Genomic DNA, 14,109 nt, shown 5'->3' with positions numbered 1-14,109 from the left:
AGCCCCGAGTAGTGCAACATCATCAGCAAAGTCCAAGTCCATCAATCGGAGTTGTTCATGCCATGGAATACCAAAGGCAGTCTGGTTCATTGCTCTCCTCATTATGTAGTCGATGGCTAGGAGGAAAAGGAAGGGAGATAAGATGCACCCCTGTCTCACACCTGTCTCGATTGTAAAAAACTCTGTTGTTCCCTCTTCTGTTTTAATGCAGCAACTAGACTGACTGTAAAGGCGTCGTAGGATCTGGACGATTTTTTCTGGGATACCGTATTCTCTAACTATTTTCCATAGTGATTCTCGGTGGACACTATCAAACGCTTTTTTGAAGTCCACAAAACTGATCATTAGCCGTTGTTGGTACTCAAGACTTTGTTCTATGATATTTCGTAAAACGAAAATCTGCTCTGTACATGATCTGCCTCTTCGGAAACCTGCTTGTTCTTCTCTGAGCCTTTCATCTACAGACTGTTGAAGCCGTCTCAACAAAACAGTGCTGAAAACTTTGCCTGGGACAGAGAGGAGAGTAATGCCCCTCCAGTTGTTGCAATCTGCCAAGTTGCCCTTTTTTGGAAGCTTTACAATCACTCCCTTTTGCCAGTCCTCTGGGACTTTTGAAGTTCGCCAACAGAGATTTAAGAGATCAGTCATTCTGTTAACAATGCACTGTCCCCCATATTTTAGCATTTCTGCTGATATCATGTCTAGTCCTGTTGCTTTGTTATTCTTTAGCACTGCTATGGCCATGGTAACCTCCTCAGCAGTTATTGGGTCTGTCTTGACCTTGAGATCATTGTCTGGAGAGGGGTCCTTGAATATGTAAGTTAGGTCTGGCGACAGTTGGTTAAGGGTCTCTTTAAAGTGCTCTACCCATCTTGCATCCTGTTCTTCTTTGGTTAACAAAGTTTTGCCTTGCTTGTCTTTTATTGGTGCCCCATGTCCACTCTTTGCTCCAGTGAGATCTCGGACAATACGATGGAGGGTTTTTGTGTCATTTCTGCTTGCAGCTGCTTGTGCCTCTTGTCCCTTCTGCTCAATCCAGTCCCGTTTATCTTGCCGACAGCTTCTCTTTACTTTCAGATCTGCTTCCCTATAGGCTTCTTCCGCTAGGCTGCGATCCTGTGTTTCATTTTTCTGATCTCGTCTACGTTTGGCCTCTTTCCTCTCATCTATCAATTTCCATGTTCTGTCTTGTATCCACCGTTCCTTGTATGAGCCTCGCCTCCTTCCGATAACTTCTTCCGCGCACCCAATAGTGGTATCTTTGAAGTTGGCCCACTCTTCTTCAAGGGTCAATATATCTGCAAGAGCCTCAAAGCGGTTCGTTAGTTTCAATTGGAACTGTGCTGCAGTATTGCCGTCTTTAAGCTTCTCTACATTAAATGGGCGGGGTCGTGTGGTTTGTTTTGGTTGGCGTTTCAATCGGAGCTTACATTTGCCACTGACAAGGTAGTGGTCTGAGCCGATATCAGCTCCTCTGCGGGTCCGCACGTCTAACAGAGATGACCTCCATCGTTTGGAGATGCAAATGTAATCTATCTCGTTGAAGGTTTCTCCATTTGGTGATCGCCATGTTTTTTTTGTGTATTTGTTTGTGCTTAAAATATGTGTTTCCAATTGAAAGGCTGTTGGATGCGCAGAGAGAAATCAAGCGCTCGCCATTATCACTGATGTTTTCTGCAGAGCCATATGGTCCCATTACATATTCAAAGCCAGTTCGGTTGGGATTGATTTTGGCGTTAAAGTCTCCCATCAGTAGAATTAGGTCGTGAGTAGGTGTTTCATCAAGAGTGGTTTGTAGTTGATTATAGAAATGATCTTTGATGGTATCTTCTGCATCCTCTGTAGGAGCATAAGCTTGGATGGTAGTGACTTTAATTTGCTTTGTTTGGAGTCGAGCTGTAATGATGAATGATTCAGAATTGATGTCATGTGTTACACACAAGATGTTAAGGACACGACTAGCTCAAGACAGCAGCGGAATCATCCAAGAACTGAAAACAACTGTCAACACTTGTCACCGAACAAAATAAGTGTCGAGTTCATTTAAAAACAAAATATATGAAATACTAGACTTCCATACATTGGAATGAAATACATCAAAGAAAAAAGTGAGAGTCCTAATGTATCTAAAATACATTTTTCAGCATTTTTGCAAATTTCTTCACTTTGTGCCGATGTTTAAGTGGGCCCGAAGGAGCCACGTCGCCGGCCGAATCTGGCCCGCGGGACATAGTTTGGGCATCACTGTCTTAGACCATATTGAAACACAATTGTGCCATAAATTCTAGGATGTCACATTTCATACTACATTTCATCCCCACAGACATAAAATGTTCATCCCATGATCTGCAGTTTTGAAAACTAAGTAATTGTCATATTCCCGAGATTTTGCCTGCATATCACAATCATAGGCATATATATATATATATATATATATATATATATATATATATATGTAAATGTGTATGTGTGTGTGTGTACACACACACATAATGGATCTTTAGTACATTCTGATCCTTCATTCTTTCGGAAGACGTTTATTGTACTCTAGAATAGGTTATTCCTGAAGTTAGTGGGAAAACTGTAGACATCCAGCCCTTGCCAGCAAAGGGTTCTGGGGTAGCGCTGAAACCTCCTCCAGCTGGGTAAGGGGCGGAGCCCCGTGCCAGGCACTATTTCCGGTATTTAAAACACAAAAAATGCATATTCTGAGGTATCTACAATGCATAATCCTGCTATTTAAAAATAAAAAAAATTTAGTTCAAAAAGGCAATCTGCTTTTTTGATTTAGGACTTAGACTTGGATTCTTCCGCGCCGTTCGGCGCATTGGACGGCAAGCTGTCTCCACAAAGATCTGTCACTGGCAATGTCTGAAGCGTCTTACCACCTGGTGTCAATGAAAGTGTGGCGCCAGATTATACTATTATGTCCCTCATTGCGTTTTCCTCGTAATTACCTCAATGACATCGCAACTCTTAGTATGCGCAATTCATTTTGTCAGAGAACATGTCCCGCAAACCTCATGCAACGCTCTGTCACAACCTTACTTAGGGGTCAACTTCCAGTTTGGCATAGGATTTCCTTATTTGAGACCCGATCTCTATAACTGACTCCTAAAATCCATCTTAGCCATCTTTGTTTAGCCCCATTTAGTCTTTTTTCAATTTCGGCAGATAATTACTCATTGTGCTGTATTTCGAATCACTTATAGAGATCATGTGCACTGAATCCTCTGTCAACTCCCATGTCTGCGTATCAGCACGAGGTATCGGAGAGAAACATTTTCTTGCCCTTTCTGTTTGTAGAGAGGATTTCTATTCCTTGAGTGCCTGAGATGTCTTCTTATATTAACAATGGCCCAAACAGAATCATTGTGCCGGAGATGTCTATAAATAACTTGACAACAAACTGAAGAAACATTTGTGTTCGTGTCTTTCTTCTTAAAACTTCCTCAAACCGTGACCTCCGTGACCCTATGGCGAAGGCGCCGCTCAAACTAAATGTATACGTACACTTTCAACTCGATATTTGGATAATATTAACACTTTTTACTAATACTACTTCCACTGATATCATTTATTATTTAAACAACTTAACGATACAGCTTTACCTAATGGACCTGCAGTCATTTAATAACTTACTACAACACAAGACAGTTACTATTTTACTATTCAAGGACCCCGACTAGCTAGCTTTCCCCTAATTTATACTTTTTTAAACCGTACTTTTCAGAATCCTAAAAACGTTTATTCTAAATATTTTATTAACAATGACCTTCTAGAATCTGACGTATGCTATTCCCCCCCCCCCTGACTTCTTTTCCTGATTGGTTGATTAGAATTAACCTGTGTTTGTTTTTACGTCTTCTTTGACCTTACCCCGGTGTTACGTGCGCATCTTAGTGTAAATGTGAAAAGGTGCGAATGCGTGTTGAAAGAAAAAGGAAGAACCGAAATGGAGGACTATGAACAAGAAAGTGTTTTCAGTGTTAATAAAGATTAAAGTATTTATAAACTTTGATTTGTCGTTTACATGTCTAAAGAGTCTCATCCAATATAAAGACGTAATAAGTGGCGCCCAACGCAAAGGTAAAACCCACGTATCCCTCTATACACATGGGATCTCCTGTCAGCAGACAGTAGAGATAGTAAAGTCTAGATCTAGAGACAGGAGAACATTCGATTCGATATTATTAGTAATCGACTATGGCGGACAAGGCTGAGGTAGACAAAGAGACAAAGAAAAGGAAAGATTAGCGATGGAAAGAGACAAAGAAAAGGAAAGATTAGCGATGGTAAAAGACAAAGAAAAGGAGAGATTAGATAAGGAGGACAAAAGAGAAAGAGACAAAGAAAAGGAAAGATTAGCGATGGAAAAAGACAAAGAAAAGGAGAGATTAGATAAGGAGGACAAAAGAGAAAGAGACAAAGAAAAGGAAAGATTAGCGATGGAAAAAGACAAAGAAAAGGAGAGATTAGATAAGGAGGACAAAAGCGAAAGAGAAAAGGATAAGGAGATAGTAGCAATTGAAAGGGAAAAGAAAAATGAATTAGTCGCCATTGAAAGAGAAAGATTAGCGTTTGAAAAAGAGACAGCAGAGAAAAAGTTAAAAACAGACCAAGGAAAAGAGAATGATAAAAGAAAGAGTGACTCTACAGGGAATAAACTGGCAAAATATAAAGGTTTGATATTCAACGAAGACAAAATGGACATATACATTTTTTTGAAGAAGTTCGAAATAGAAATGAGAGAACTGGAGTACCCTGAAGACAAATGGACATTTTTATTGTCGAGATCATTTACAGCGGAGGTGGAAGACCATGAATATACAGGCGAATCTAGGAAGTGTGTTATGTTTAATGGGGGGAATAGTGTTCAATTACCGATTGCTAAAGTTAGTATAGACACACCGTATTTTAAGGGGACAGTAGAAGCTTGTGTTGTAGAGCAGGGTGAGATAGATTTAATTATTGGGAACATTCATGGGGTGAAAATATGTTCAGTAAGGGAGATTGAGAATTGGAAGAAATATTATGGGATAAAGTCTACGCGAGGTAGAAATGGGGATTGTCGGTGCGTAGATTATGGCATTCTAGCACCAATGTGTATTAAGTGCACTATTTTTGAACGCACTTTCTTTTTGTTGCCTTGCTTGTAAATAGATGGAGTGTTTTTGTTCTGCTGGTGTAACGTTTGTTGAGATTCTTCTGTGTTCCCCTGTTTAGGGTGAGTATCTAAGGCATAACTGCGTTTCGCAGTTGTTTCGATGCCATAGTGATAGTCTACTAGACCTTTTTAGTTTGTCTTTACTTTGTCTTTACAGGGAGTTAGCTTGGAATTGGAAGTCTACGCTGGTGACTAAAGACAGCAGTGTGTTGTGTTTTCGAACATTAATGTGTACGTGTGGGACAGCAAGGGGTATAATTATTATTTAATTAATAAATTCACAGTATTAAAATGTTCCAAATTCAATGTCATTACTCTATTAGTTTGTCATCATACTTATATTTATATCATTAAATATTTACATTGTTACCAGTGAGTCATTTATTTATTGTAAGCACGAAGGTGCCTGGTTGAATGTCAGGGGCCCGGGCAAACGAGCTAAGGCCTTAACATAACCCTGACAGTTGGGGGCTCGAGTCCGGCTGTGACTACCAGTCACAGAACTATAATTTCAATCATTATATAAGTTTTAGTTACTTGATTATGTAGCAGCAGTGTCTACAATCTAATAATTGTTTACATAGTATTGCATTACAATCTACTGTACTAATATTGAATTGTGTACCATTGGCAACGATGTATATCGAAAGTAGCAAATAAATACATCCTTTGTGATATAAGTGATATAACACTATAAATATACTGTACTATATACTATATAACTATTGTATTGCAAGATTGAAACGCATTTGTATTTTCTTGTTTTCTATATTGTGCTACACATTTGAACGAGTGTCTTCTCGCTCCCGGCAACAAGCGAACGTGAGTGTAAAGTGGCTGTTGGTAACTACTGAAGTCTGAGGCTACTAGTATTGTGGTGGATTGTCCTGTGGCAACTATATTTCGACGCTGTGGCCTGAGTGATGCACTTTCCTCCGACGTGGGATACTGCACAGATAGGTTTCTTTCTTTGCCATTTAACCGCAGGCTCTAGGCTTTAGTTGATCTCTTGTACAATTAGTAGAAATTTTTTAGGTTCCCATATTGTATATAATTTAAATATAATACAGCCAAGTAGTGTACATTGTATTTATCATGGAAACTAGGTTGACAATTACTGCCCAGTTTATAAGTGATGGTCGTTCTCTGGGGTACGAAGGTGAAAGGTTAGAGAGGTATGTGGCTGAGCAGAAAGAAGACTATGAACAATCTAAGAAAGAGGAGTTTGAACGAGAAAAGGCTAGATTTGAGAGAGAGGAAAGATTGAAAGCAGAGGCGAAGGCAGAGGAGAAGGCCAGATTTGAGAGAGAGGAAAGATTGAGAGCAGAGGCGAAGGCAGAGGAGAAAGCCAGATTTGAACGTGAGGATAAGGCCAAGCGTGAGGAACACGAAAGGTGGAAAGAAAGAGATGCCAGGGAGGAACTCAAGAGGAAAGAGGAGATGGAACTAGAAAAAATGAAGGAAAAGTCAGCAACAGCGGCTGGGACGGCAACACAGGCAGAGGTGCGGCCTAGAAATGTTTTAGATAAACTTGACAAGAGCTTCCAGGGAATGAAGGAAGACGATGACCTGATGGCATATTTAACACACTTTGAGGCCGTCGCAACAAGATGCAAGATCGATAGAAAGGAATGGTCATTGCTCTTGTCCTATAAACTAACTACCTTTCTAAGAAACTGTATGCTGCGGGACAGTCTGTTTTTGAATGAAAATTATGAGGAAGTGAGGGCTGTATTACTGCGACATGCGGATATAAACGCGGAAACCTGCCGCAAGAGGTTCCACCGGGTGAAACCACGTCAGAACGATTTTAGGGGTTTTGTCACCGAGCTGCGAAACGCGTTGGACAATTGGTTGAAAATGGCTGAAGTAGGCAAGACTGTGGAAGAAGTGAAAGGGTTGCTGGTAAAAGATAGGATACTTGAAAATGTGTCAGGAGATGTGTACAAGCAACTGATAATAAGTAAGAAAGGCACAGTTGATGATATGATTGATGTTATTGAAGGGTTTAAGGTCGCTAGTGGGGGGGGGGGTGTCGCTTGCGAAGGAAGACAGTGTGTATGTTGCGGCAGCGTGTGATGAGCCTGGGATGAATACAAATCCAGTTGCTGAAAGAAACGTGGTTATTTGCTTTAATTGTAATAGGAGTGGCCACAAATCGGCAGAATGTCCTCAGCGTTCTTCCGTGATTAATTCTGTTCCTGATGTTGATGATAGATCTAGGACATCATCTGCGACGTTTTCTAATCAGCAAGGACCCAGTAGAAATGTTTCAACAGGGCGTTATCAGAGACAGTTTGATGGTAGTGGTCGTAGAATCCGAGGTAACAGTTTTGTGAGACAAAGTGATGTTACACCTAATTACAGGAGCAGTAGAACTGGGGGCAATGGGGTGTACCAAAATAGAATCAGTTTCACAAATAGAGATCAAGGTCCACCAGTAAGGTATAGGTGACTGAGTAGTCCTCGTAATGTTCAAAATTGTGGAAATTGTACTTTAGGGAAAGGAGATGAGTATTTTTCCCCATGTAAGAGAGAAACTTTTTCATATGTTGATAAGTCATTACGTGATAAGTCTGTGGGTAAGCTGAAGTTTGAAAAGGGAAGAGTAAATGGGATAAGTGTGTCTGTTTTCAAAGATTCTGGTTCGAGTGTTATAGGAATTAGAAGTTCATTAGTTGGTGAGAAAGATATGATTCCTGGTACTTATAAATTAAAGCTTGTTGATGGGACAGTGAGGAATTATCCATTGGCGTGTGTAAGTATTGAGTCGGATTACATTGTTGGGAAATATGTGGTTGCTTGTTTTAAAGATCCTGTTGCAGATTTGATTCTTGGGAATGTTGATATTAATGTGAGTCAGGAGTTTGATTGCGCAGCAGTAACTAGGTCAGCGAAAGATAGAGAGAATGATAGTGGCCCTGTAAATGAGTGTGGAATATTGGAAGATTGTCGTGATGTTTTAGGTACGAGTGATGATTTTTTACGTGAACAATTGAGTGATCCGTCTTTGAAAGATCTATGGGAGCGACATGTGGACAATTGTGTAGATAATAAAAAGAATGGAAGTGTGGAATATAAAGTGTTTGATAGACTATTGTACAGAGTGTTTAGGGGAGAGTTTGGTGAGGAAGAAAGACAGTTAGTTGTACCTTCAGCTAAGAGAGAAATTGTGTTGAAAACTGCTCATGAGAGTATGTTAGCAGGGCATTTGTCATTAAGAAAGACTAAAAGTAAAATCTACAAATATTTTTTCTGGCAAGGTTTAGATAAAGATATAAAAGAGTTTGTGAGGTCGTGTGATATTTGTCAGAAAGCTAGGATGCCACGTCGTTGTGACAGAGTGGAGCTAGGCCAAATGAATGTTGTTACCACTCCGTTTTACAAAGTTGCTACAGATATTATTGGGCCATTGGAGATAACTGACAATAAGAATAGGTATATTTTGACAGTGGTAGATGTCGCTACCAGATGGCCAGAAGCGATACCTCTGAGGAATATAAATACAGAAACAGTTATTGAGGCACTAATTAATATTTTTTGTAGAATAGGGCTACCTATAGAAATATTAAGTGATCAAGGCCCCCAGTTTACTTCCGAATTGTACAAACAGGTGTGCGAGTTTTTCTCAGTTAAACCAGTGCACTCCACTATATACCACCCCAGCTCTAATGGTATGATAGAAAGGCTCAATTCTACTTTAAAATCCTTTTTAAGGAAAGTATGTCAGGATAGCCCTCATGATTGGGACCGGAAAGTTAGTGCAGCATTGTTCGCCTACCGAGAGGTACCTAATGAGACAACGGGGTTGTCGCCATTTGAGCTTGTCTATGGGAGACAAATGAGAGGCCCACTGGCTATTTTGAAGCAAGTATTTGTAAATGCTGAAGAAGAAACTGAATATAAGAATGTGTTCACTTATTTAGTGGACTTAAAACAAAGATGATCAGAGGTGACTTCTATTGCTAAATCTAACAGCGATGACTTCTATTGCTAAATCTAACAGCGATGACTTCTATTGCTAAATCTAACAGCGATGCTAACAAAAAGAAGTACAAGATGCAATATGACAAATATTCGTCTAGACGAGACATGAATGAGGGTGACTGTGTTTTAGTCCTCAAGCCACACAGATATTCGTCTAGACGAGACATGAATGAGGGTGACTGTGTTTTAGTCCTCAAGCCACACAGATATTCGTCTAGACGAGACATGAATGAGGGTGACTGTGTTTTAGTCCTCAAGCCACACAGATATTCGTCTAGACGAGACATGAATGAGGGTGACTGTGTTTTAGTCCTCAAGCCACACAAATATTCGTCTAGACGAGACATGAATGAGGGTGACTGTGTTTTAGTCCTCAAGCCACACAGATATTCGTCTAGACGAGACATGAATGAGGGTGACTGTGTTTTAGTCCTCAAGCCACACAGATATTCGTCTAGACGAGACATGAATGAGGGTGACTGTGTTTTAGTCCTCAAGCCACACAAATATTCGTCTAGACGAGACATGAATGAGGGTGACTGTGTTTTAGTCCTCAAGCCACACAGATATTCGTCTAGACGAGACATGAATGAGGGTGACTGTGTTTTAGTCCTCAAGCCACACAGATATTCGTCTAGACGAGACATGAATGAGGGTGACTGTGTTTTAGTCCTCAAGCCACATAAATATTCGTCTAGACGAGACATGAATGAGGGTGACTGTGTTTTAGTCCTCAAGCCACACAAATATTCGTCTAGACGAGACATGAATGAGGGTGACTGTGTTTTAGTCCTCAAGCCACACAGATATTCGTCTAGACGAGACATGAATGAGGGTGACTGTGTTTTAGTCCTCAAGCCACACAGATATTCGTCTAGACGAGACATGAATGAGGGTGACTGTGTTTTAGTCCTCAAGCCACACAGATATTCGTCTAGACGAGACATGAATGAGGGTGACTGTGTTTTAGTCCTCAAGCCACACAGATATTCGTCTAGACGAGACATGAATGAGGGTGACTGTGTTTTAGTCCTCAAGCCACACAAATATTCGTCTAGACGAGACATGAATGAGGGTGACTGTGTTTTAGTCCTCAAGCCACACAGATATTCGTCTAGACGAGACATGAATGAGGGTGACTGTGTTTTAGTCCTCAAGCCACACAGATATTCGTCTAGACGAGACATGAATGAGGGTGACTGTGTTTTAGTCCTCAAGCCACACAAATATTCGTCTAGACGAGACATGAATGAGGGTGACTGTGTTTTAGTCCTCAAGCCACACAAATATTCGTCTAGACGAGACATGAATGAGGGTGACTGTGTTTTCGTCCTCAAGCCACACAGATATTCGTCTAGACGAGACATGAATGAGGGTGACTGTGTTTTAGTCCTCAAGCCACACAGATATTCGTCTAGACGAGACATGAATGAGGGTGACTGTGTTTTAGTCCTCAAGCCACACAAATATTCGTCTAGACGAGACATGAATGAGGGCGACTGTGTTTTAGTCCTCAAGCCACACAGAGACAATAAGCTGTCCGTGTTTTGGCAAGGCCCGTATAAGGTGGTGAATAAAATATCAAAGTTCAATTACGTGGTTGAGAAAGAAAATAAGATAAAGGTGTATCACATAAACAGACTCATGAAATATCACTGTAGGGTAAAGGAAGTAAGCAATTCAAACGTTGAAACTGAGGATACAAATGAACTTTTATCAGCTACCATGGTATCAGTTGTGGGGGAAGAAGAAGTTGATGAGCAGGATGGGGAGACTGAAGATGTAATTGCTAACATCCCAACGCTAGAGATTAGGTCGCAAGAGGAGGGGCGGGAATGTGTTGACGCAGGTCAAAATTAATCCCGATTTGAATGCTATACAAAAGAAGCAAGTTGATGACATTTTGAGTGAATTTAAAGACATAATATCTGATATTCCTGGTAGAGCCAAGGTCGAAGAGTTTAAAATTAAATTGGTTGATACGAAACCTGTGACTTTAAAACCATATGCGGTACCTATCCACTTAAGAGATAAAGTTAAGCAAGAGATTGACAGCATGTTGGATTTGGGAATTATAGGGCCAACAGACTCTTCCTATGCAGCGCCCGTTGTTATAATAAAAAAGAAAGACGGAACTTTGCGACCTTGTATTGATTTTAGAAAATTAAATAATGTTACTGAAATACCCGCTGAGGTAATTCCCGAACAAGAAGATTTGTTCAACATGCTATATAAAGCTAAGTACTTTACGTTACTGGATCTGACTAAAGGTTACTGGCAAATTCCAATTTGTGAAACAAGCAAACCATTTACAGCATTTACAGTTTTGGGAGGACATTATATGTTCCATTATTTACCCTTTGGATTAAGCGGTGCTCCTAATCACTTTAACAAGATTGTTAAGCGCATGTTAAGAGGTTTAGAAAATGTATTGTTTTATTTCGATGACATTTGTATTTTCAGTGAGGACTGGGACAGGCACATTGAAAGTGTTCGTATTGTATTTAGTGCTTTAAGAAAGAATGGATTTACATTAAAACCCGCCAAATTGGAGGTGGGCTTTACTAATGTAAAATTTCTAGGTCATAGTGTCGGACAGGGAGTTGTCAAACCTGATCATAGTAATGTGAAAAAGATTTTGGAATTTAAGACTCCAAGTACAAAAAAGGAACTTCGTGGTTTGATTGGGTTAATTAACTACTACAGTAGGTTTATACCAAAACACGCGGATTTAGTTTTTCCTTTTACGGAATTATTACGTCGTGGAAAATCCATGAGAGTCGACTGGAGCTGTGAGTGTGCGAAGGCATTGAAGAGAGTGCAGGCCTGTCTGTGTAACTATCCTATTCTTCGTTTGCCTGATTCTTCTCTACCGTTCTATCTCCAGGCTGATGCCTCAGACAAAGGGATCTCTGGCATTCTTAGCCAGTGTGTGAATGGTATGTTGCATCCTATAAAATTTGTGAGCCGTAAGTTGTTGCCTCGGGAGCAGAAGTATTCTATCATTGAACGGGAAGGATTGGCCATTGTATATGCAATAAAAAAATTGGACAGGTATCTGGCCGGAAAAAAATTTCATCTCCAGACTGACCACAAGGCTTTATCTTACCTTAGGAGCACTAACTTTACCAATGCACGTATTACAAGATGGGCGCTGATGTTGCAGGATTATTCTTTTGATGTTGTTCATGTCAAAGGGGAGGACAATCTGCTTGCTGATCTGTGTTCAAGATTGCTATAGACTTTCAAATACGCAGCTACATGAGCTACATACTTATGTATTGTTTTTATACATGTCTTATGCATTTTATGGTTCCAATGTATACATTGTTGTTTGAAAATGTTTGCACTTTATGTTTGATGATATTATGTTGCATTTAGTATAATGGACATTAATTTGCTGATTATGCATTTTAAATTTGATTGGTTGGTAGATTGTGATTTTGTGAATGGTTCATAGTGTGATGTGGATACTTTAGTAAAAAGTGTCATTGGTAATTTTTCTTCTAAGTTGTTATGTTTGGGAGAGTGATGTTAATGCGGATGAATTTTCCTAGATGGATGTGCTTACCTTGTAGTTGCAATGATATCTTCTTACTTTTCTTTCAGTTTGAGGTACGGAAACTGGTCCATACTTTGTAAGAACCAGTTTGGGGGAGAGGGGGAATGTCGGTGCGTAGATTATGGCATTCTAGCACCAATGTGTATTAAGTGCACTATTTTTGAACGCACTTTCTTTTTGTTGCCTTGCTTGTAAGTTGATGGAGTGTTTTTGTTCTGCTGGTGTAACGTTTGTTGAAATTCTTCTGTGTTCCCCTGTTTAGGGTGAGTATCTAAGGCATAACTGCGTTTCGCAGTTGTTTCGATGCCATAGTGATAGTCTACTAGACCTTTTTAGTTTGTCTTTACTTTGTCTTTACAGGGAGTTAGCTTGGAATTGGAAGTCTACGCTGGTGACTAAAAGACAGCAGTGTGTTGTGTTTTCGAACATTAATGTGTACGTGTGGGACAGCAAGGGGTATAATTATTATTTAATTAATAAATTCACAGTATTAAAATGTTCCAAATTCAATGTCATTACTCCATTAGTTTGTCATCATACTTATATTTATATCATTAAATATTTACATTGTTACCAGTGAGTCAATTATTTATTGTAAGCACGAAGGTGCCTGGTTGAATGTCAGGGGCCCGGGCAAACGAGCTAAGGCCTTAACATAACCCTGACAGGGATGTGGAAGAAGACATAAGATTCCATACATCAGACGACATGGGTAGCAGAGAGCACGAGAAGAAAGAATTAATAGATAAGGTAGAAAGCAATGCAATGGGAATGGGTCCAAATCAAAGTAAAGTAAGGCAATCAGTGGTCCAGGGAAAGCGATATAAACCCACATATATACGTACAAGTCCATACATCTTATGCTTTAATTGTGGGAGAAGGGGACATATTATGTTAGCAGGTCAGGAGGCACTAGACCTTTTTCTGCTAAACAGATTTTATTTAACCGGTAGGTTGGTGGTAACTCTACCGTGTGGGTCCGATCTGTGCACTCCGGTCTGCGACCAAAGGGCGGCTTTCGCCTGGGCGATCAGACCGCACAATTAAACTAAACTAGCTAACTAAAAATAAAATAACAAACTGAACTAAATTTATAAAACAAAACTTATATACACTTTATTTTCATTGACACAAAAAACAGTAATAAAACAAATATACCCACTACAAAACAATAAACCACTCATATAACCTAAATTCCCCACACTAAACAGTAATTTAAGCTACTAGGGGCAGAAAAGCAGAACTACAGCAGACAGGCAGAACAGGAATTATAGCAGGCAGTCCACACAGCGAATGTCCACACATGAACAACACTAAAAATAACTTTCTAACTCACTGCTTGGTCACACAGACCAGCTAATCAACCACTGACCAGCGGTCAACACCGGAAAAA

General features: G+C 39.9%; 1 protein-coding gene across 1 annotated transcript; it reads left to right on the top strand.

The window, feature by feature from the left end:
* Positions 1 to 3,939: 3,939 nt before the first annotated feature.
* On the top strand, positions 3,940 to 5,473 carry LOC129923787 (myb-like protein X). The gene is made up of 2 exons (XM_056016463.1): positions 3,940 to 4,064; positions 4,146 to 5,473. Exon 2 carries the CDS (start codon positions 4,260 to 4,262, stop codon positions 5,157 to 5,159), a length of 900 nt encoding a protein of 299 aa, XP_055872438.1. The 5' UTR covers positions 3,940 to 4,064; positions 4,146 to 4,259; the 3' UTR covers positions 5,160 to 5,473.
* Positions 5,474 to 14,109: the final 8,636 nt, after the last annotated feature.

The sequence above is a fragment of the Biomphalaria glabrata genome, chromosome 17 (genome assembly GCF_947242115.1).
Source record: "Biomphalaria glabrata chromosome 17, xgBioGlab47.1, whole genome shotgun sequence".
NCBI lineage: Eukaryota > Metazoa > Mollusca > Gastropoda > Planorbidae > Biomphalaria > Biomphalaria glabrata.
Note: the sequence above shows the minus strand (reverse complement) of the source record. Positions and strands in the feature narration are given on the sequence as shown.

Coding starts and splice junctions, on each gene's coding strand:
- LOC129923787 (XM_056016463.1), top strand. CDS start 4,260: ATGGAAAGAGACAAAGAAAAGGAAAGATTAGCGATGGTAAAAGACAAA.